Source organism: Rhinatrema bivittatum, chromosome 13 (genome assembly GCF_901001135.1).
Source record: "Rhinatrema bivittatum chromosome 13, aRhiBiv1.1, whole genome shotgun sequence".
In the NCBI taxonomy this organism is placed as follows: Eukaryota; Metazoa; Chordata; class Amphibia; order Gymnophiona; family Rhinatrematidae; genus Rhinatrema; species Rhinatrema bivittatum.
Genome location: NC_042627.1, coordinates 35,350,666 through 35,370,352, shown reverse-complemented (window position 1 = coordinate 35,370,352; position 19,687 = coordinate 35,350,666). Strand labels below are relative to the sequence as shown.

The following is a 19,687-nucleotide window of genomic DNA, read 5'->3' as shown; positions in this document are numbered from 1 at the left end:
AAGCACTGCATTTTTTAAGTTATGGTTGATTAAGCCTTTAAGGAATATAATTCCTATTCAAGAATTTAGATTGGTTTTATAAGTTCTTGTACTAACCAGTTTGGATTACTGTAACTCATATGCAGGGCTGCCAAACTATTTAATGCAGGTATTACAGTAGGTTTAGAATGCAGCTGTGAGGACAGTGTTTGGATTGCAGAGAGAAGTGTAATATTATATTTGAAAGAGTTGCATTGGTTACCAATTACTCAATGAGTACAATTTAAGCTACTTATCTTGCTTCTTAAAGCTATTTATTTAGAATCATTGTTTGGATAAAAATATCATGGTATACTTCTCAGTCCTTACTTTTTCATTGCAGTTTTGGGTACAAATTTAAGGAACATTATACCTTTAGAAGTTCGCAGTGAGCCAGATTACTTGAAATTTCATAAGATGATTAAAGCAGTTCTTTTTGTACATGCTTTTATTTTGTAAGAGTCTGTTTTTATTGGATTGACTGTTTAAGTAAAGCATATTACTTCATGCTATTGGTTTATTTGTTATATTGTATTGTTTGATTTTTAATTTTTTTGTGTTATGCAAATTATAATCTGCAATGGATATGTTTAGAACTATAGAAAATACAACAAGATAAATAAAAATAAAATTCAGCAAAGATTTTTTTCCATTGTCTCTACAGAGAAAACCCTTCTTTAAACAAGGCCCATTATTTTCCAATTGCAATACTGTGCTACAAATTCTTCCTCTAGTAAAGCTGAAGGGCAAACCATATGCCTTTATTCTCCATTTTAATGAGTTATGGCAACCAATTTTAGTGTTTTTTAAGCTGTAGTCTGGCATAAGTATTTTTCCCATCTGTTAGGAGAATAAAGCACTCATAGGTATGCATGTATTAACCACAAATCTAAGAGAGTTTATGTGTATGTGCTTTTTTCTTTAGGGGGAATTCTCACTTAGGGGGTGCTTGTGGTTTCCAGCAGGAAAGGGACAAGTACGTGGATCCTTCAGTACAGAACCAGAGGATAAAAGTTGTTTTAACTGGGGACCAGGGAGTAGACAGAGGCAGAGCATCATAATATGGAATAAACATGAACATTAATTAAATCAAAAACAAACCATGATGCACGCAGTATATTTCAGATGGAAAGTCTTCCAAAACAGTCTGGCTTTCTTCCATAGCATGAAGAATACTTTACAGCAGTAATTGCTATGCTACATAATAGTTGCTTAGCAATTCCAGACATCTGTACAGTAAAATAAGAATCTTATTATCAAACAAACCAACAGCATGGAGCCTTGACAAATTCTTCTAACGATGGAGAGAGCTGGGTGGTGGGCATAAGAAAGAAGACAGAAAAATTCTCTTATTGACTTATTTGACAGACATGTTTGATCCTTCTTGTTCTCACGAAGAAGCAGGTTCTTGCTTGGCAACAACAGAGCCAAATGATGTACAATTACCTATCAGAATCATCACTGAGTTGTCTGGAGTGCTTGTAACAAGAAGTAAAAAATGTGTAGAAAGCTTGTGTTGCTGCCAGATCTATTTTCATTGTGTGTTTGATTACACACACACACATATACATACATACACATACACACACACATATATATATCTATAAATAGGTCAAACAAACCTATAACTATCTTTAAGAAAATGCATTTTTCAGAAAACAATGCACCAACTTGTGAAACCATAGAAATAGTGAATGCCCCAGAAGCTGGTGGCGCATTATAGAGCAATAGATTTATTGAGGCATAATGTTTCGAGGATGAGTCCATCTCATCAGATGCTTTCTTCACACTCCTGTCCTTGAAAGTTTATGCCTCAATAAATCTATTAAGTCTATAAAAGATGCCATCAGCCTCTTTATCATTTTTGCCACTACAGACAAACAGGGCAACCCCTGTGGACCTAGAAAGAGGGAAAATTTCAAAACATATTTTAATTTCCAAATATGACTTTTTCTACATGTAGTATTTTTTTTAAATCATAGTTTAATCAAGATGTCATTGATATGTCCACAGAATAAAATCTATTCCTGTAAAAATCAGTACAATTTTAAAAGCTAATATGAAAACTATTTTTGGTATAAAATGTCCCTTGTTTTCTTCTTTTTTGTGGGTACATTTGAATCTTCATTTCCAGTGTTCTGTGACTGTTTTCAGAGCCTTTTTCCTTTGATTCCAATTAAAATGTCCCAGTCTGTTATTGAGTGTAAGACATTAGTTACTCGGAACACTGCTGAACCTGGGGTTACGAAGTAGTGTTTTATGAAGGTCACAGAAAAGAACTTTGGGTGTAGGAGGACTCACATTAACTGGTGTCCAGCATCACAGAAAAGCAATAAATTCCAAGAACCCATCATAGAAATCAGAGCACCTATAAAAACACTTTTTTGTTTTTACAAGTTTTGTGTGAATTTGGTAAAACTAAAATGTCTAAGATTTCAAGATTCTGTAGGTAGCAAGTTAATTTAACACATGCACAGCATTCAGCCTGCTCAGTTGGTTTACTGGCCCATCTGCATTACTTTTTGGTCTCCTTTCTGGGTGGCTCTTATCCATATGCTGAGAACCACCACCATTTGCAGAACGTTCACCCATTATGACCCGGGAAAGCACTAACCATTGGGAAGTATTTTAGAAGTTAGGACAACAACAAGATAAATTCAGAGCAGACACGTTTTATCCTCTGTATATATTACAATATTTAAGGCAATGTCATTTGCATCTGAACATTTTCAATTTGCTGCTTTAGAGAATGGTGGCTTGTCTAATCAATATGAAAGGCAGCAATTACTGAATGACATATGCGTTTCTCACACTTAAATGCTGCTAATGGGTCTTGAAAATGTTTCCCTAGTACATCAGGCTTCCTCAAGCTCCACAAGGACTCCACCACAGTCTTTTGGGTGCAGAAAGATCACAGGTTTGCCATGTGCACCTATTTTTGGCTCCTCGCTCAGTATCCGAATCTTCTTTTTTTTCAGATCCTCCATTGCTGCTTTGATGTCATTTACCTGAAAAAGGTGAAACATCTGTGGTCAGAGATGAGTATCAATTGTCCTCTTCCATTAGGGTCCATGCTGCATTGCAATCCCTGTGACAACTCTGAGCAGTATCATCAATATAAGTAGCAACTAAGTCACTACAGAAATGTGAAGTAGAAGTAGTAGGATAAACAGAACAAATGTTGCATTGCTTTCTATAAGTTGCTTGCACAATATTCATGCATAGGCTAGTGTGTCCTTTTGTCATATCATCACTGACACAAAGGTGGGTTTTGGGTTTTTTTTCCTTTACTAAAATGGACTGTTTTTATTCTATCTCAGTTTATGCTGCCATGTTATGCATCTCTCTGGATTCAATGTATCACTTTACTAAACTGTTTGAATTAAAGAAGATTCCATTTTGTTTTCAAACGTCCACTTTATCACTAGAAATAAATAGCCAAGCATTGTCCTTTCACATCCATGCAGGCTCTCAATTCCAGACCTTGGGTCTCCACAGCAGGTCTGGGTTTCAGAGCATAAATGATGAATATTGTAGTTGTAAACAATTTATTCTATGAACAAGACTTGGTGGCATATTTTGGTTATCCTGAAAATCCGACTGGTTGTAGAGGCCCAAGGATCAAAATTATGGACAATAGGCCTGTCCCACAATGTTAGGGGCTCATTAAATCTTTGAGTGTGGGATATGCAGCAGGAGCAAACAAAAGAAAGAAAGAAAGAAAGAAAAATCAGTAGGAATAAAACATACAAAGTAGTAAACTCTCTTCCTCATGAAAAATATATATGATTCCCCAACCATGAGATAATTCATTTCTAAGTAGTGTGGAAACACGCAGTTATGACTCATTGGTTTATGTGTGACCAAATTGCCACAGTAAACCTATCAAAGTCTCAAATCAATCATCATGATCCATTGATAAACGCTGAGAATAATATATTTTTAAAAATTGTATATACAAGTAAAACCTTATCTATAAGCATAGCCAGTACAGCTTCATAAACAAAGCAATGTAGACTGAATAAAATGTCCAACACTGCCAGCATTTCAAAGAACATCTTCATCAGGGGACAAAGCTTGAAACCTCTTCCCACACACTGTACACTGATTCAAAACTGGCCAAGTGCCACTGGGTCAAGGACACTTTCTCCTTACACACACACAGCCCACCTGGAGCAGTGAACAAAAACAATTTTATAGTAACATTTATTTACATTTATATACCACCCATACCGTGGCCCAGAGCAGTTTGTGATGTGCTGAAAAATAAATTTACTTGATGCAGGGAAATATCTTTTAATGTTAAGAACATGCTTCCTGGGAAATGCCTCTGATCTGCTTGTTGCAGCCAAAACACTCAGATAAATCTGCAACTTTCATAATCGCTTGCCTGTGTTTGCCTTTGGAGATGTCCATCACTGGCCCTTGAAAATTCCCCTGTGCTAATGTGTTTTAAAGTGATCCATTTTTATAATTTAAGAAAAGCAACTGGAATCTAAGCTAAAAGCACCCAAGTGTAAGTTTGATAGCTTCCCTAAACTGTGCTCAACACATGAATTAGTAATTGTTTCTTCAGTAGATGGTACATTCTGCTAAGATGGTGAGTATATACAGATGTTTTTAAAAGATTTGTGATCATTCAAAAAAGGTAACATTAAGAAAACAGCATACAACATTTACAATGTACTCTTACAAGTCTTCACATTCTGCTCTCTAAAAAATACAAATCAAAATGCATTAAAGTAGGAGCTTCACTGATCTACATAGCATATGCTACATTTTCATCATGAAAGATCTATAGAAATATTCCAAAAGTAATTACTGTGACAATTAAACAAAAACAAAAAGTCTTGATTTCGCAAGTCTTCACTCCCTTTTTCACAGCAAACCCAAATTAACTCTGGTCCAAAAACATTGCCTTAACAAGGCCCATAAGAAGTTAAATAGAACCCACCTGTGTCCAATCACAGTAGCTGATCTGATCTGAATACTCCTTGATGAAGAATCAAGCAACTTCTGTTGTATGAAGTAAATTTGAGGCAAAGGGCAAAACATTCTGAACAAGAAGCTGGTGAAAGAACTCCAGCATAATGTTATTCAAAAGGTATAGATTGGGAGACGGCTATATGAAAATGTCAATGTGTTTAAATGTCCCATGGGGCACTGTCAGGTAGAGTAGAAAACATCTAGCACCACCAAGACACTGCTGTAATCAGGCCATTCTTCCAAATACCTACAGCACCTGAATGTAATCCACTCTGAAATGCAGAATCAAAATAAAGTTGGTAGCTGAGGGATAAGGAAATACTGTGGAAGGTCTAAAATTACTTTAAAAGAACTACAGAGTTTTCTGGCTAAGACTGGGGAAAATGATGACTCTTCAACAATTTCAAGATGACTCCACAAACATGGCCTGTATGGGAGAGGGGCAAGAAGGAAGCCACTGCTGAAGAAGAGCCACATAGCAGCAGCAGCAGCAATGAAACACTTAGAGGACACTATATGCATGTGGGAGAAGGTTTTGTGGGCTGATGAGACCAAAGTGGCATTTTTGGTCTCAATGCTAAATGATGTAGGGTGTAAAACAAAAACACAGTGCATCATTCTGCTACCACCATCCCTATAGCAAAGCATGGAGGGGATAACAATGTTGTGGAGATCCTTTGCAGCCGAGGGGCTTGTGATGATTGATGGAAAAATGGATGGTGCAAAGTACAGGCACATCCTGGAGGAAAACAGATTCTAGTCTGTCAGAAGCCTGGAACTGGGGAAAAGATTCACATTTCAGCAGGACAATGATACAAAGCAAAACAATGGCTCAGCAAGAGGACCGTGAATATCTAAGTGGCCCAAACAAAGCCCAGATCTGAATCCAATAGAAATCTGTAGCAAGACTTGAAGACTGTAGTTCACAGACGATGCCGAGCCCATTTGGAAGATCTTGAGCTCTTCTGCCAAGAAGAATGGGAAAAACGACATCATCCCACTGCACAAAGTTAGATGGGAGGTTAGTGGACATATATCCTAAATGACTCGTGGCTTTAGGGCTGCAAAAGAGGCTTTCATCAGCCAATGGATTTGAAGTCTTAAGAAAAAAAAGAACAAAAAGTCTTGATTGCATAACTATTTTTGGATGTTTCTATAATTATAAGTGTTGTGTAGATCAGTGAAACAAACCTACTTTAATGCATTTTGATTTGTAATTTTTAAACAGTAGAATGTGAAAAATGTATATGGGTTTGACGACTTTTTTAAGGCATTTTCATTTCTTTGCAAATAAAAAAACTTTCTAAACAATATAAAATGCATCTTGTATTCCTCTACCTATGGGAAGAAGATGCTGTCTATTGGTTAGAGAACAGAACTTTGAGTCTGGGATGCGAAGTTCCCTTTATTTCTGTCTGCCTCAGCTTAGCTATCTGTGATTGGGTTGAAACTGCAGTATTCCCACTCTGCATTTGAAGTTTGCATGCACGCCAAGAATTAGAAATGTGCTGCAAGCATTGATTCAAAAGTACTAACAATTCTAAAAGCACACTGTAACCTTGCTTGGATAAAAAATGTCACAGAAATGAAAATTATTCCTATCCATTCCCACTACAAGCTGGTAGCATTAACCACTTTAATGGCAATAGGTCATGCTAGATGCAATCAGCATGGACTGCTGCTTTAAATTCTATTTCTGATGTATACAGTACCAATGCCCCATTCCCAAAAAATGTCTTTATAAATACAAATTGGCAACAAGACAGAATAATAAATTCTATTTTCCTCTTTTGTTGCCTCCTGAGTTGCATGATGAACTCTGCAAGTTGCTGCTCCGAATGAACTGCACCATGGACCTTACAAGTTCCAATATAATAGTGCATTCTTTATTAGCTGCTCTTTGAAGGGAAGTTGTGGGGAAGTAACACCCAGCTTGTGGTCTGAGACACAGCAAGAAATGGAGCAACTACGAAAAGGGGTTGCCGGGCATTTTCTCAGCGCTCCATTAACTCTAAATACATTGTGGCTTCTTACAAATATGACTTGTGTATGAAAAAGTGGACCCAGCAGATGCTCGGCTTTATTGCAGCAAGCCTAGCCTTACCTCTGACTAATTCTGCTGCAAGATTCTTCAAAATGTCACTGTGCTTGCTTCTTGGCTCCACTTTTGGTCTTATGTCCTGAGCTATTTCACTCTTATGTTTTCACACTTCGTTGGAAAGAGAAGCATGTTCTCCATTAGACCACATCCTGGGTTTTTGTTTTGTTTTTTTTAACTCCTTTCCCAAGTTCACTCCTCATCTGTTCATGTCATGTTTCTTCTCAATAGAGTGGTGTGATGACTGCATAAGAATCAGAACTGCAGCAGTATAAGCTTCTTAGATTCCTTTCTGACTAAGTAGTAAGAACTTTCAAAATACTTAAAGCAGTAGCCCTAGCTAGAATCTTTACAAATAACTTTCCTGTTTCTTGGCTCAGTTGCATCTTTTGAGGTTCTTCCGTCTTCTTTTTAACCCCACTAGGTTTTATTAGTCAGGGTTTTTTTAAAACTACTTTGAACCTTTTGTTATGAATAGGCTCTCTGTTTTTGAAAGTTACCTGTCCTAGCTGGAATATATCCTCAGCACAGGACCACCAAGCAAGGGAGTTAGTCACGCTTTATGAACCTTCAGCCTTGTAGCCTAACCTCCACCATCTAACTGTTGAAAGTTAATATTGCATTAGTATGAACAAAATTTCTGCACTTATAATAAATTATTTTACATGAAAAAGGAGGGCATGAAATAGATTAGAACAGAACTGATTTTATGGAAAAGCAGTATAAAAAAATAAACTTAGCTGATGACAAAAAAAGATCAGGTGGCACATCCAGTTGTATTAGCGGTAACGGGACAGTCTTACAGAAGTCACTTTGATGTATCACAGGAAGAGTTAGTTTAGCTTCTTATGAGAGAGAAATACAGTTATTTTAATTCATAGTTATAGGTTGCAACTTTGTGCTTGCTTGAATTTACTGTAAAACTTAGTGTGTCCTAGCTCTCCTTTCACAACCCACAGCCTTCCCTTCTCCCCCTTTTGAGGTAGGAGTAATATACATTTTTTAATTTAAATTTTTTTTAACTCATTCAGAATAAGACTGGAACATTTTAAAAGTGGATACAGCAATTTTATTACATCTTTGGAGTAATATACATTTTTTAATTTAAATTTTTTTAACTCATTCAGAGTAAGACTGGAACATTTTAAAAGTGGATACGGCAATTTTATTACATCTATCTGTGGGCATGTGACTAGCCCTGCTAATGTGCAGTAAGCTTAGCAATTTATCCTTTCTTTTTATTTTTTTAGTACTAACTTCCGTTTGGTTGGGCCACACTCCCATAGTTTCTAATCATATGTTCTATACCTACACCAAGCTATCCTTTCTGTTTCCACACCATAACTAATATTGAGAGTCAACTTTGGACACTATGAGGCAGATTTTAAATGCCCTGCGCGCCTATTTTGCATAGGCTGCCGGTGCGCGCAGAGCCCCAGGACGCGCGTAAGTCCTGGGGCTTCGTAAAAGGGGTGGGGAGGGGGCGTGTCGGGGGCGTTCCTGAAAAGGCGCAGCGTTTCGGGGGCGGGTTCGGGGTGTGGCGCCGGCCCGGGGGCGTGGTCGAGGCCTCCGGACCAGCCCCCAGGTCGGGTGATGGCGCACCAACAGCCCGCTGAGATTTACGTCTGCTTTCAGCAGGCGTAAATCTGCCAACAAAGGTAAGGGGGGGGGTTTAGATAGGGCCAGGGGGGTGGGTTAGGTAGGGGAAGGGAGGGGAAGGGCGAAGGAAAGTTCCCTCCGAGGCCGCTCCGAAATCGGAGCGGCCTCGGAGGGAACAGGCAGCGCGCGCTGGGCTCGGTGCGCGCAGGTTGCACAAATGTGCACCCCCTTGCGCGCGCCAACCCCGGATTTTATAAGATACGCGCAGCTACGTGCGTATCTTATAAAATCCAGCGTACTTTTGTTCGTGCCTGGTACGCGAACAAAAGTACGCGATCGCGCAAATTTATAAAATCTACCCCTATATGTATGCACCCTATTATTGGTCCTCTTCTGTTTTCCCATATACTATTCTGTTTTCTGTATACCATTATTTTTGTTACACATCACAGGGCCCTCATTTCTGAGATTTTTAGAAGGGTATCACTAAAAGGTCCAATATGTGAGAGAGAATGCCTGGACAAAATGGTGAATACAAGAGGAGAGTACAAAAGACAAGAACCCATCATTTCAGAGTTGCCCTGACACATGCAGTACTTTTTTCTTAACAGTTAGTTTGGCAATACTTCAGGAGAAATAGGAAACAAAGAAAACTGTTCGGCACATGTGCCATCCAAAAGACAAAATCTTAACACATGATGAGAGGCAAACTACTGCTAAGAACTGAACAAAGAGAGGTTATCATGACAAACTTTGTAAAGACCCTGAGTTCCCCACACCCTTTCAGCCCTCCCCATCAGAACACTTGTGGCCACCAAATGGCAAAATAGAGGGCAATCATCCAGGAAAGGTGGTGGGTTTTTTTGCTAGGCCTTTGTATATACAGTATATATTTCCCTGTTAGCTGGGGAAGATTATTTAACTTTGCTTATTGTGCTGTTATATAACCTGTTTTTGTTTGTTACTGCCATAGACATTTATACAAATCTGTTTGTGTATATTATATAGAAAAATATAGCTTTTCATATATATGAAAAAGTCTGGTATTGTTTTCATAGTGCGTTTGTGTGATCCAAACTGCAAGGCAAAACCCCCCCATCCTTCCACCCACTACATCAGACTACTGAATTATTCTCATCCACATTGCTAAGGATTGGTCCCCTAATTAATCTCCTGTTTCTTTCCATCTCCCCAAAGACCCCATCTCTGGCTCTCTCATGCCTTCTCATCACCTCCATACTGATTCTTTCTCTCTCTCCCCCTCCCCCAAACCATCACTCTTAAACCCTCCTTACCATGTCATTCACCTTCTCATGTTCTCATATACCTTCCAATTTAACTCACTCACACCCCCACTATCACCTCTTGTGCTCCCCTCAATCACCCTCTCATTCATTCTCAACCTCAGTCATCTCCTTTCCTTCCCAGTACTCTCTCCCTGGTTCACCCTCATAAACCCTTCCAGATCTCACACACCTACTCTACCCATCACCGGTGGGTGTGTGTGTGTGTCTCTCTCTCTCTCTCTATGCTTCTCCCCTCCCAATCACCACCTTTGGCCCTTTGTCAAGCTCCCTTCTCCATCACCACCTCTCGCTCTGTGACCTTCCCCTTTCACCATCTTTGATATTCCCTTACATAAAACCTACATCAATGGTTTTCAACCAGTGTGTCATCAAAAATTTGACATAGCAAGCCTATGCTTTCTATAACAGCCACATGTGCTTGCTGCTTGAGGAGACTGCAGAAAAAGAAGCTGGTACTTAAAATTCCTCATCACCGCTCCCTGTTGCTGCTTTTCCCTCAACCCTGGCAATCACTGCCACCACCAATCCAACCCAGAAATGTTGCAGGCATGCTGTATCCTTCCCTGCCATCCCACTGTACCTCTGCCTCCCCCTTGGAGTTTCGGTTTTTCTCTATATGCTTGTTTATAATTTATGGTCTTTTATTCTGCATTAGATAAGAGCCAGTCTGCATGTTTGACAGAGGTGAGGGATTCTGCAAACTAGGCTATAGATTCTATGTAGGAATCTAGCGCAGTCTGGTTTTCTTTGTTTTTCCAGTAGTAAGTGTACTGTGTTCTATATTTGCAGTCTTACTTTTTCATAGGTAAGGTTGTTGCCTTCCAAGTCCTGGGTGTTAGTACTCTTATAGTATGGCTGGTATCCTATATAATTTCTAAATGTCTTTTTAGCAGGTTTACATGTTATTTCACAAAGTGGCTGGCAGGGAAGGGATTTTGAAGTACTATTACTGAGTGGATAGCAGAATTTGAATATATTTTTTGTATGGTAAGTTGAAAGGGGAAATTTCCTAACTCTGCTCTATTTAAACTCTAGAAGAGGTCAGAACTTTGAGGTTGACAGTGAAATGCATAAGAGTTTGTCTATATCGAAAAACTGTGTGCTGGATATGCATATCAGTCCCAGATTTCTCACTGATGCAGTAAACAAAGATTATAATTGTGAAAAAAAATTAATAATGATATTTTATAAGAAGTTATTGAAATTAAACAATGTTATCTTTCTCCTGCATCATTTTCAACAATAAAATATCTAGGATACATTTTCTTTTCAGTATCGCTGTTAAATGTAGTCTGCAATGTGTCACGCACGTGAGCATCATCTGTCAGGTGTGTAATGACAGAAAAAAGGTTGAGCGCTACTGGGCTAAACTATAATGCTATTAAAAGTCATCTTAAAGAGAGTCAAACTACAAAAAACACACACAAATAAAGCCATGGTGAATATTTGTGCACATAAATGATGTGAAGTCATTAAGAGCACTGATCACTTTCTGAATTAGTGTGGCTGTCGGGACCTACTGTTTGTTGTTACTGCTGCTGTTCTTTGCCAGCCCCCCTCCCCCAAAGCTGGTACTCTAGGTGACCACTTACTTTGCCTAATGCTTAATCTGGTCCTACTTTTGCTATGGAAGTATAGATTGTTTTGATTTATACTTTATTAATTTTATCATCTGCCTTGAGGTCTCAAAAGGCGAAATATAAAAATGTGTAGTAATGATAATATATGAAAACAACCAGGCAGACCAGATGAACCAATTTGTCTTCATCTACTTTGTTACTACGTTGATGCTATGGTAACAGCTGTTGAAAGAGCTTTCGGCTCTGTTGGGGCAAATGGAGCCATTTTATTAAGGGCTTATAGATTAAATGGATGGATGGATGGATGGTAAGGATGGAAGCCTTGAAATGAAAGATAAAAAAATTGTATCTCCATTTTCCAAACTGCTTGAGATGAAGTCTCCTTATATTATTTATAAACTGCTTTGGGTTATTCTTTTGATCAGAAGAGTAGTATATAAATGCAAATTAACAATCTATATTTGAGTGATGCCTTCATGGGATCCTGACAATGAGTCAGCATGGTAGCGCTTCAGTTTACTCATTCATTGTGGATGTGACAAGTATTTATTTAGCTTTAGCTCAGGCCTTTTCATTGGTATTTCCCTTGTCCCCAGAGAACTTACAATCTCTATTTTCTACCTGAGACAATGGAGGGTGAAGTGAGGGGGCCCAAGGTCACAAGGAGTGTCAGTGAAGTTTGAACCCTGGCTTCTCTGGTTCTTGACCCACTACTCTAACTACTAGGAGGAGATTTAAAAATGTTTAAATAATTTCATTTTAGGGATAAACTAAAATTCAGAGACCTCGCTGTAAGAGCAATACAGCAACAGCATATAAAAGTAGGAGGTTCTCAGAGGAATCCTCAGGTCGTCACAGTTTTTAAGTAGTCAGTGCCAAATCTGGTTAAATGATCCCCCTTGGGAACTGAATACATTACTACAGTGGTAGCCCCAGCTTCTGTCAAACCAAGCAGCAGGAGATGCAACCAGGAACAGAATCCAGATTTCTTGCCTGGTGGTGCAGCGCACCAATCACTGACGCGCTGAGCTGAACCCCTGCAGTTCATTTTTTACTGCATATACTGTGCAGCATTAGGCGCACATTATACAGGCAAAGTTTCAGCCACACATTACACCAACTGTTTTTCATGTTGCCAACCCAATTTTACAACAGAGTTGAACTGCTGAATAGAAATTGAAGCCATTAATATCTGAAAAGAACAAGTGCCTGGAGAAGAGCATGCTACAGAATAGAAGTAGGTCACTAGTCGTTCAACAGATCTAGGGTCAGCTGTTCACATGTAGTGAAGGAAAGATAATGAGGTTCTTTTGATTTACAGTAATATCCAAGGTGGAAAGTACCCACACACTTTTAATGTAGGAGGAGAATTAGAAGTCACTGAAGCCTGACTTCTTTTTTGTAAAGTTTACATTTTAATATCCTGCCTACACACTATGACCAGAATAACTATACAGTCTATATGACAATGAAAAGATATAGTAAAAGATAGTTTCAGGGGAAGATCGAAGATGGATTTACAGCTGACAAATTATAAAACTGCAGCAGGTTTTGCTGTTTGAGTTTGTATATTCTGGGTGTGGTTTTGTATTGTCTATTAGTTTTGGTAGAATATGCTCTTGTTTTTATGAATTTTAGCATTATTACATGTTAATTTTTTTTTTTTTTTTGTCAAAATCATTTTTATTAAAGAGCAACACAGGTACAATCAAGAACCAAACTCTGGGAAAAAGAGCACAATACGAATCAAAGAGCAACAGCAAAGCATATTACAAGAGCAATTCCCCAACACAACAAGGTCAACTGGAACAACACCCTGTGTACTCTCCTTTTGAGGTCCTCCGGACCAAGAGAAGCAAAGAAAAACGCCAATCATATCCCACCGCCCAGTCACAACACAGACAACCACAAACACTCCACACATTACATACAACCCCCTCCCCTGCCCTGGGAGACTACCCCCTCCATGACTAGTATTGCCCAACATTTGCAATGAAGAGACATCAACTGGCCTTTCAAAGTGCAGCCCCCCCCCGTAATAGACAATGATCACAGATCAAGGTTCAAGTCACAAGACAAACCAGGTGGCGTAAAAGTTCCAGTCACTTCCAAGAGGACTGATATCCAGCTGCAGTCAAAGTGGATTGAAGATCCGACGGTAACAGGCCATAACAGGTTGACCAACAAGCCTGGTATAGCAGATCCCTTTCTCTCTCACTGTTCAGGGCAACCAGCCGTTCCATTTGCATGGAAAATGCCAGCCGCCCAAACCAGGCCTGCAGGTTGGGTGCCGTATCTGGTGTTATCCAGTCAACTAAAATAGTGTGGCATGCCAGCAATATTGCAGTATGGCCAAATTTATCCAAGGACAACTTGTAAGAGAGAAGGGCTCCTCATAAACCAGAGAGAAGCAACTTGCCCGTCCACCCAATAGAAGAGCCAGTACATTGAGCTACTACTGCAAGCACCTGCATCCAAAATGGTCTTAATACAGGGCAAAGAAACAACCTGTGTGCCAAAGTACCCGGCACTTGATGACATTTAATACATTTAGGTGAGGATAACCGTCTCATCCGACAGCGGCGAACACAGTCACAAAAAATATGGTGCAAGATCTTAAATTGTAACTCTTGAAGGGAGAGATCTGGTAAGCTTTTAGGCCTAAGCTTAAAACAAGACAGCACATATGGAGTAGGAATATCCATAGTCCACGCCTCAGCCAATATCGAGCTAATGAGGCCACATGCGGCACAGAGCGGTATGTTCTACCAAATGCACACCAACCTTATATCAGCCCCAACACACCGCTCAATCAGCCACTAGTACTTGTTATGTTATTAGGCTATATTTATCCTATTAAGAAATGTTATAATAGTTCCATTAAGAAATCTCTCATTCACATGTAAATTTGTTCATGTAATGTTTTTCACAATGTTCCAATGTTAACTATGTATTAAGTTGTTTTTCATGTAAACCGGAGTGAAGGCAGATTGCTATACTTCGGTATATAAAAGATCCGAAATAAATAAATAAATAACCTTTGATGGAGTTACACTTTAAAACCCCATCAAAAAAACACTGTGAAAAAGCTGACTTCCGACGGTAGGTCTCCTCAGTCCAATGAAAGGATTGTAGATAATGACGGGTCTGCAAATAGGCATAAAAGTGTTTAGCAGGTAAGTCATAGTCTTGGGCCAAAGATGCAAATTCATGCACTACTGGCGAGTCAGTAACATAGAAGTGAAAAATGAACGCTAAACCTTTCTGTAGCCAGGCTTCAAAAAGAAAATGATTGGCTCGGCCTGGAGGAAAGTCCAAGTTACCCATTAATGGCATGAAGAGAGAGGAAAGACCAGCCAGTCCTCCGCGGGACCGTATCCATCGCCAGGCCTGGTGACAGGGCTGCACCAAACTGCGAGGGATATTTAAGGTTCGGTAAGCCCCAGGATTGGCCTGGATCAGGAACAGAGGAGACCAAGGTGCAACCATGCTAATAACCAGTCCATCTTCACAGTATGCATATTCATCAAGAATCCATTCCCCCACATATCGGAGTTGGCATGCCGCATTATATAACCTAACATCCGGCAGACCAAGGCCCCCCTCCCCTCTCTGAGACATCAACACCTGATAACGCAACCTTGCTTTTTTCCCCGCCCAAAGAAATTTTTGAAAGGAAGACTGCAACCACTTTACATCTCTACTAGTAAGCCAACAGGGCAACATATGCAATTTATAAACTAACTTTGGCATGAGGACCATCTTGAGGCCAGCGCTTTTACCGAAAAGGGAAGGGGCAAAGAGCACCATGCCTTAAGTTGAGCATCCAATTCTATCAGTGTGGTTTTTATATTCAGGGCATAAAGGTCCAGAGGGTCGCGGGAGATCCAAACCCCCAGGTATTTCATTCTATCCTGAGCCCACTTGAACAGGAACCCTCCTGGCCAATGTTGCTGCACTCCAGGGTCAAGGGCAAGCGCTTCTGATTTAGAAAAATTGATGGTCAGGTCCGAAATAGATTGAAAAACCGTAAAACATTGAATGACAACAGGAATGCTAGTCCGAGGTTGTCCCACAAACAACAAGATGTCATCAGCGAACATTGCTAATTTCATCTGATGGCGACCGATGCGAAGGCCCCAAAACCCATTCTCCAAGCGCAGCTTAATAGCCAGGGGCTCCAAAGCTAAAACAAAAGAGGAGACAGAGGGCATCCCTGGCGTACCCCACATAAAATAGGGAATGAGTCCGACAAGGTACCATTAATAAGTAATCTGGCACTAGGACTAGCATAGAGGGCACGCAGCCATGATAAAAAGGAGCCCGATATACCATATGCTTGCAGAGCCCAGAACATATAGTCCCATGAAAGGGAATCAAAGGCCTTTTCTGCATCCAGGCTCAGCACCAGGGCCTCTGTCTTAGGGTGAAAGTTTAAAAGGCCAATCAAGTGCCTCACATTTTTAACGCCTTGGCGCCCCTTAATAAAGCCTGTTTGGTCGCCATGGATCAAGGAGGGCAAAAGGAGACTCAATCTAGCCGCCAACACCGCTGCCAATATTTTTAAGTCCCCATTTATAAGAGAGATAGGCCTATATGAGCCCATGTCCTGTAAGTCCTTCCCAGATTTGGGGAGTAACACTATAGTGGATTGATTTTCCGTGGGTGTAACCGGAGTCCCCTGGACTAAACTATTATAGTATGTCCGCAGCACAGGTAAAATGGGGAATTTCAAAATCTTATAAAACTCTGGCCCAAGGCTGTCTGGGCCAGCCGCCTTTCCCAACTTAAGGCCATGTATAATAGCATGAATTTCAGAATCAGTTATAGGCACATTTAACGAGAGTAGCTGCGTCTCATTAAGTTGCGGCCAAGGAAGATCAGAAGAAAGACTCTCTTGAGGGGAGATGGCTAGTCTTTTTCCCGTAAAGCCCACTATAGTATTCCAGGAAACGATCTGCAATAGCTGCCGAAGCTGTCTGACTAGTCCCATTTCTATCTTTAATACTAGTGATGAGAGATTTGGGGCCACGCGCTCTAACCAAGCTCGCCAACAATTTACTGGGCCGATTACCATAACGATACAGCTGATATTTGTAATATCTCATAGACTTGGATGCTCGCTGAAACAGTAGTGCTTGTAGACTTTCCCGCAGCTCATCTACTTCATGCTTGCTAGATTCCGACATTGCATTAATATGCCGAAGCTGCGCTTGTTTTAATTCCTCAGCTTAAGAATCGCAGCATTACGCTTCTTATTCTGGGTAGCAACATAGGCTATAATGTGTCCCCGCATAACTGCCTTTCCAGCCTCCCATAGAACCTGGGGTGCAATACCAGAAGTATTATTCAGAAGCATATATTCTCCTCAACGGTCAGTAAGGAAACGAGTAAAATCCTTATCCAAGAACAACTCCGGAGACATGCGCCAAGAAAACGGTGGTTTAGGAATCCAAATGTTACTGTAACTGAAATTGGCGCATGGTCCGATAGGGCAAAGGTGTCTATAGTAGTGGTTGTAACCCTGGGGAACAGGAATTCCGAGATCAAAAAATAATCCAAACGGGAATAAGACCCATGAGGATGAGAATATAACGTGTAGTCCTGCTCTCCCGGGTGCAACGCCCTCCAAATGTCCAGCAAGCGCAATTTGTGGCACAAAAACATTAGGGCCTTTGTGGGTATCTCTAGGTTCTACAAGTTTAGGAGGTTTGCAGTCTTCCAGCTTGTTGACTACCATATTAAAATTCCCTCCCACCAGAAGCACACAATCAGAAAGTTCACCAAGGATCCCCAGAAGCCGGGCAAAAAACGCATGCTGATATACATTAGGTGCATAGACATTACATAGGGCCACTCTTTGCAGATTACACATTCCCTGGACTATGACATATTGACCCTTAGGGTCTTGCCATACCCTTTCGGATTGAAAAGGCAGTTGTTTATGAACAAGGATAGCCACCCCTCTCTTTCTGGATGAGCAGGAGGAGAAAAAACCCTGCCCCATACACTCTCTTGTAATTTGAGATGCTCTTTCGCTGACAAGTGAGTCTCTTGAAGAACACCACCTGCGACCCCATACGTTTGAAAGCCATTAATAATTTTTTCCGTTTAATTGGGGAATGTATGCCATCTACATTAAGAGATGTGCATTTTACTGTAGTCATGGTCAAAGTTACTTAAAAAACATTACCAATGAGATGCGACCAGGAAACCATGATGACAAAAAGAGATCCCGGGACTCCCCAGCCTAAGCCCCCAGGATCATAAGGAAATAACCACCAAAAATATAGGCCATTAGCCATAAAAAACTGCCTTAGCACCAAAATGAAAGGTACGTCTCCCAGGGTTCCCACCCCTCCCCAATCCCAGCAGACCACAGTTCGCAACCCAAGCAACCATCCACACCAAACATACCACAGCTCTAACAACTCACATACATACAGAACCCACAGCCCACACATCAGCCCCAAGAGGCTCAGAGCCACTCCCCCCACCCCCATTCCTGGAAGCAATAGGGAAAAGGCCCCCCTCTAGGCCCCCTACGCCTCCCCCCCCCCCCCAAGACAACAACAAAACTTTGACATTTTATCAAATACCATTAACAGCAATTTAGAATCCTGATGGTGCTACGAGGCCCCCATTCAAGGGGCCTCTACACGCCAGCTACACTCCAAGGCTTCGGGCATCACAGCAAGGTCAAACTAAATCATGTCGCAGCTACAAAGACTTGTGACATGTCTTGTCAAACCTCAATTTTTAGGAAAAAAAACCAACCACAGAACAGGAATCGAGATCCTCAGTCAACCTCTCTCCGTTCCGCATCAAGAAAGGCTTCTCTGCAACAATCAGCTTTTATTCTTCCCCTGCGACTGGCAAGGTGGCTATAAACCTATCCGCAGCATCTCTGGAGGTGAAAAAAAAAAACCTTGTTACCATGAAAGACTCGCAGCTTAGCTGGATAAAGTTGCCCAAATTTGATGCCTCGCTTATGCAACTCTGTACACGCAGCGGACATGTTCTTTCGCTGCGCCGCCGTTGAAAAATCATTGAAGAGAAGTATCTTATGGCCTTGAAATTCCAGGGACGCCTGTTTAGAAGCTCGCATGATCTGCTTTTTATGCGCCCAGTTCAGTATTTTCGCTAACACAGGTCTGGGCCTGTTCGCTCCTTCCCATAAGATTCCAATTCGGTGAACCCGTTCACAAACCATCGGCGCCACAGAAAACTCCAGACCCAGTTGTCTCGGTAGCCAAGATTCCACAAATTCAGACAACCCACTGTCGTTAACTGACTCTGGGACCCCGATAATACGTATATTGTTCCTCCGACTTCTATCTTCCAAATCCTCAATTTTGTTCAGCAAGTCTCGTTGGGTAGCTTGTAGCTCTTCCACATGGCGCTCCGACTCGCCTAATCGGTCTCCGTGATCTGACAGGACATGCTCCGCTTCATCCAATCATTTCGTCTGACCTTCTAGCGCTGATTTGATATCGTCCATAGAAGCCTGTATTTTAGTGAGATGAAGATCTAGGGCTGCAGTGACACTTTGAGAAATCTGAAGAAGTGCGTTGGCAGACAGCGAGTCAAGAACCTTGGCGCCTGCAGGGGCCTCCGCCATCTTAGCAACAGGGGTGTGGGACTTACAGACGACACTCTTCCGCGCACTCCGCTGTCTCATCGCCCCCTCTCCACTACTATGAGGGCTCCCCTGGGCAACAGTACAGCCACCAGGTGAGAAACACACACGAATGAGATATCTAAGAGAAAAAATTCCAAATTGCCATCGAGATACAACAGTGATGTTGGGAATGCAGTGTGTGAAGTCTGAGAAAAAGATATCCAAGTATTCAGTAACAAGCAACAGCGATTTCTGGTAGTGCAGAATATCTGAGAAAAAGAGTTCCAATCTGCCAGCAGACTATTGCAACACAGCTGGGAGTACAGGCAAGCACCACTTTTAGAGCAGTAGCCCTTCTAGGCCAGGCTTCAAACCAGGGCTGGACAAGAAACTTCCAGGGAGCATGAAATAAATTAGTCCAGCTGCGCTCCACTCCAGAAAGAGGAAAAGGAGGGCCCAGAAGGCAACAATACCCAAA

The 19,687-nt window shown here is 41.0% G+C and overlaps 1 protein-coding gene across 2 annotated transcripts in view; it reads right to left on the bottom strand.

Moving 5' to 3' along the window:
* Positions 1-596: 596 nt before the first annotated feature.
* Positions 597-19,687, bottom strand: part of MCEE (methylmalonyl-CoA epimerase) — a 76,830-nt gene continuing 57,739 nt past the window's right edge. For both annotated transcript variants that reach the window (XM_029575781.1, XM_029575783.1), the window contains exon 3: positions 597-3,026. In XM_029575781.1, coding sequence (XP_029431641.1) covers positions 2,874-3,026 — 153 coding nt within the window. In that variant the 3' untranslated portion in view covers positions 597-2,873. The remainder of the gene's footprint in view (positions 3,027-19,687) is intronic.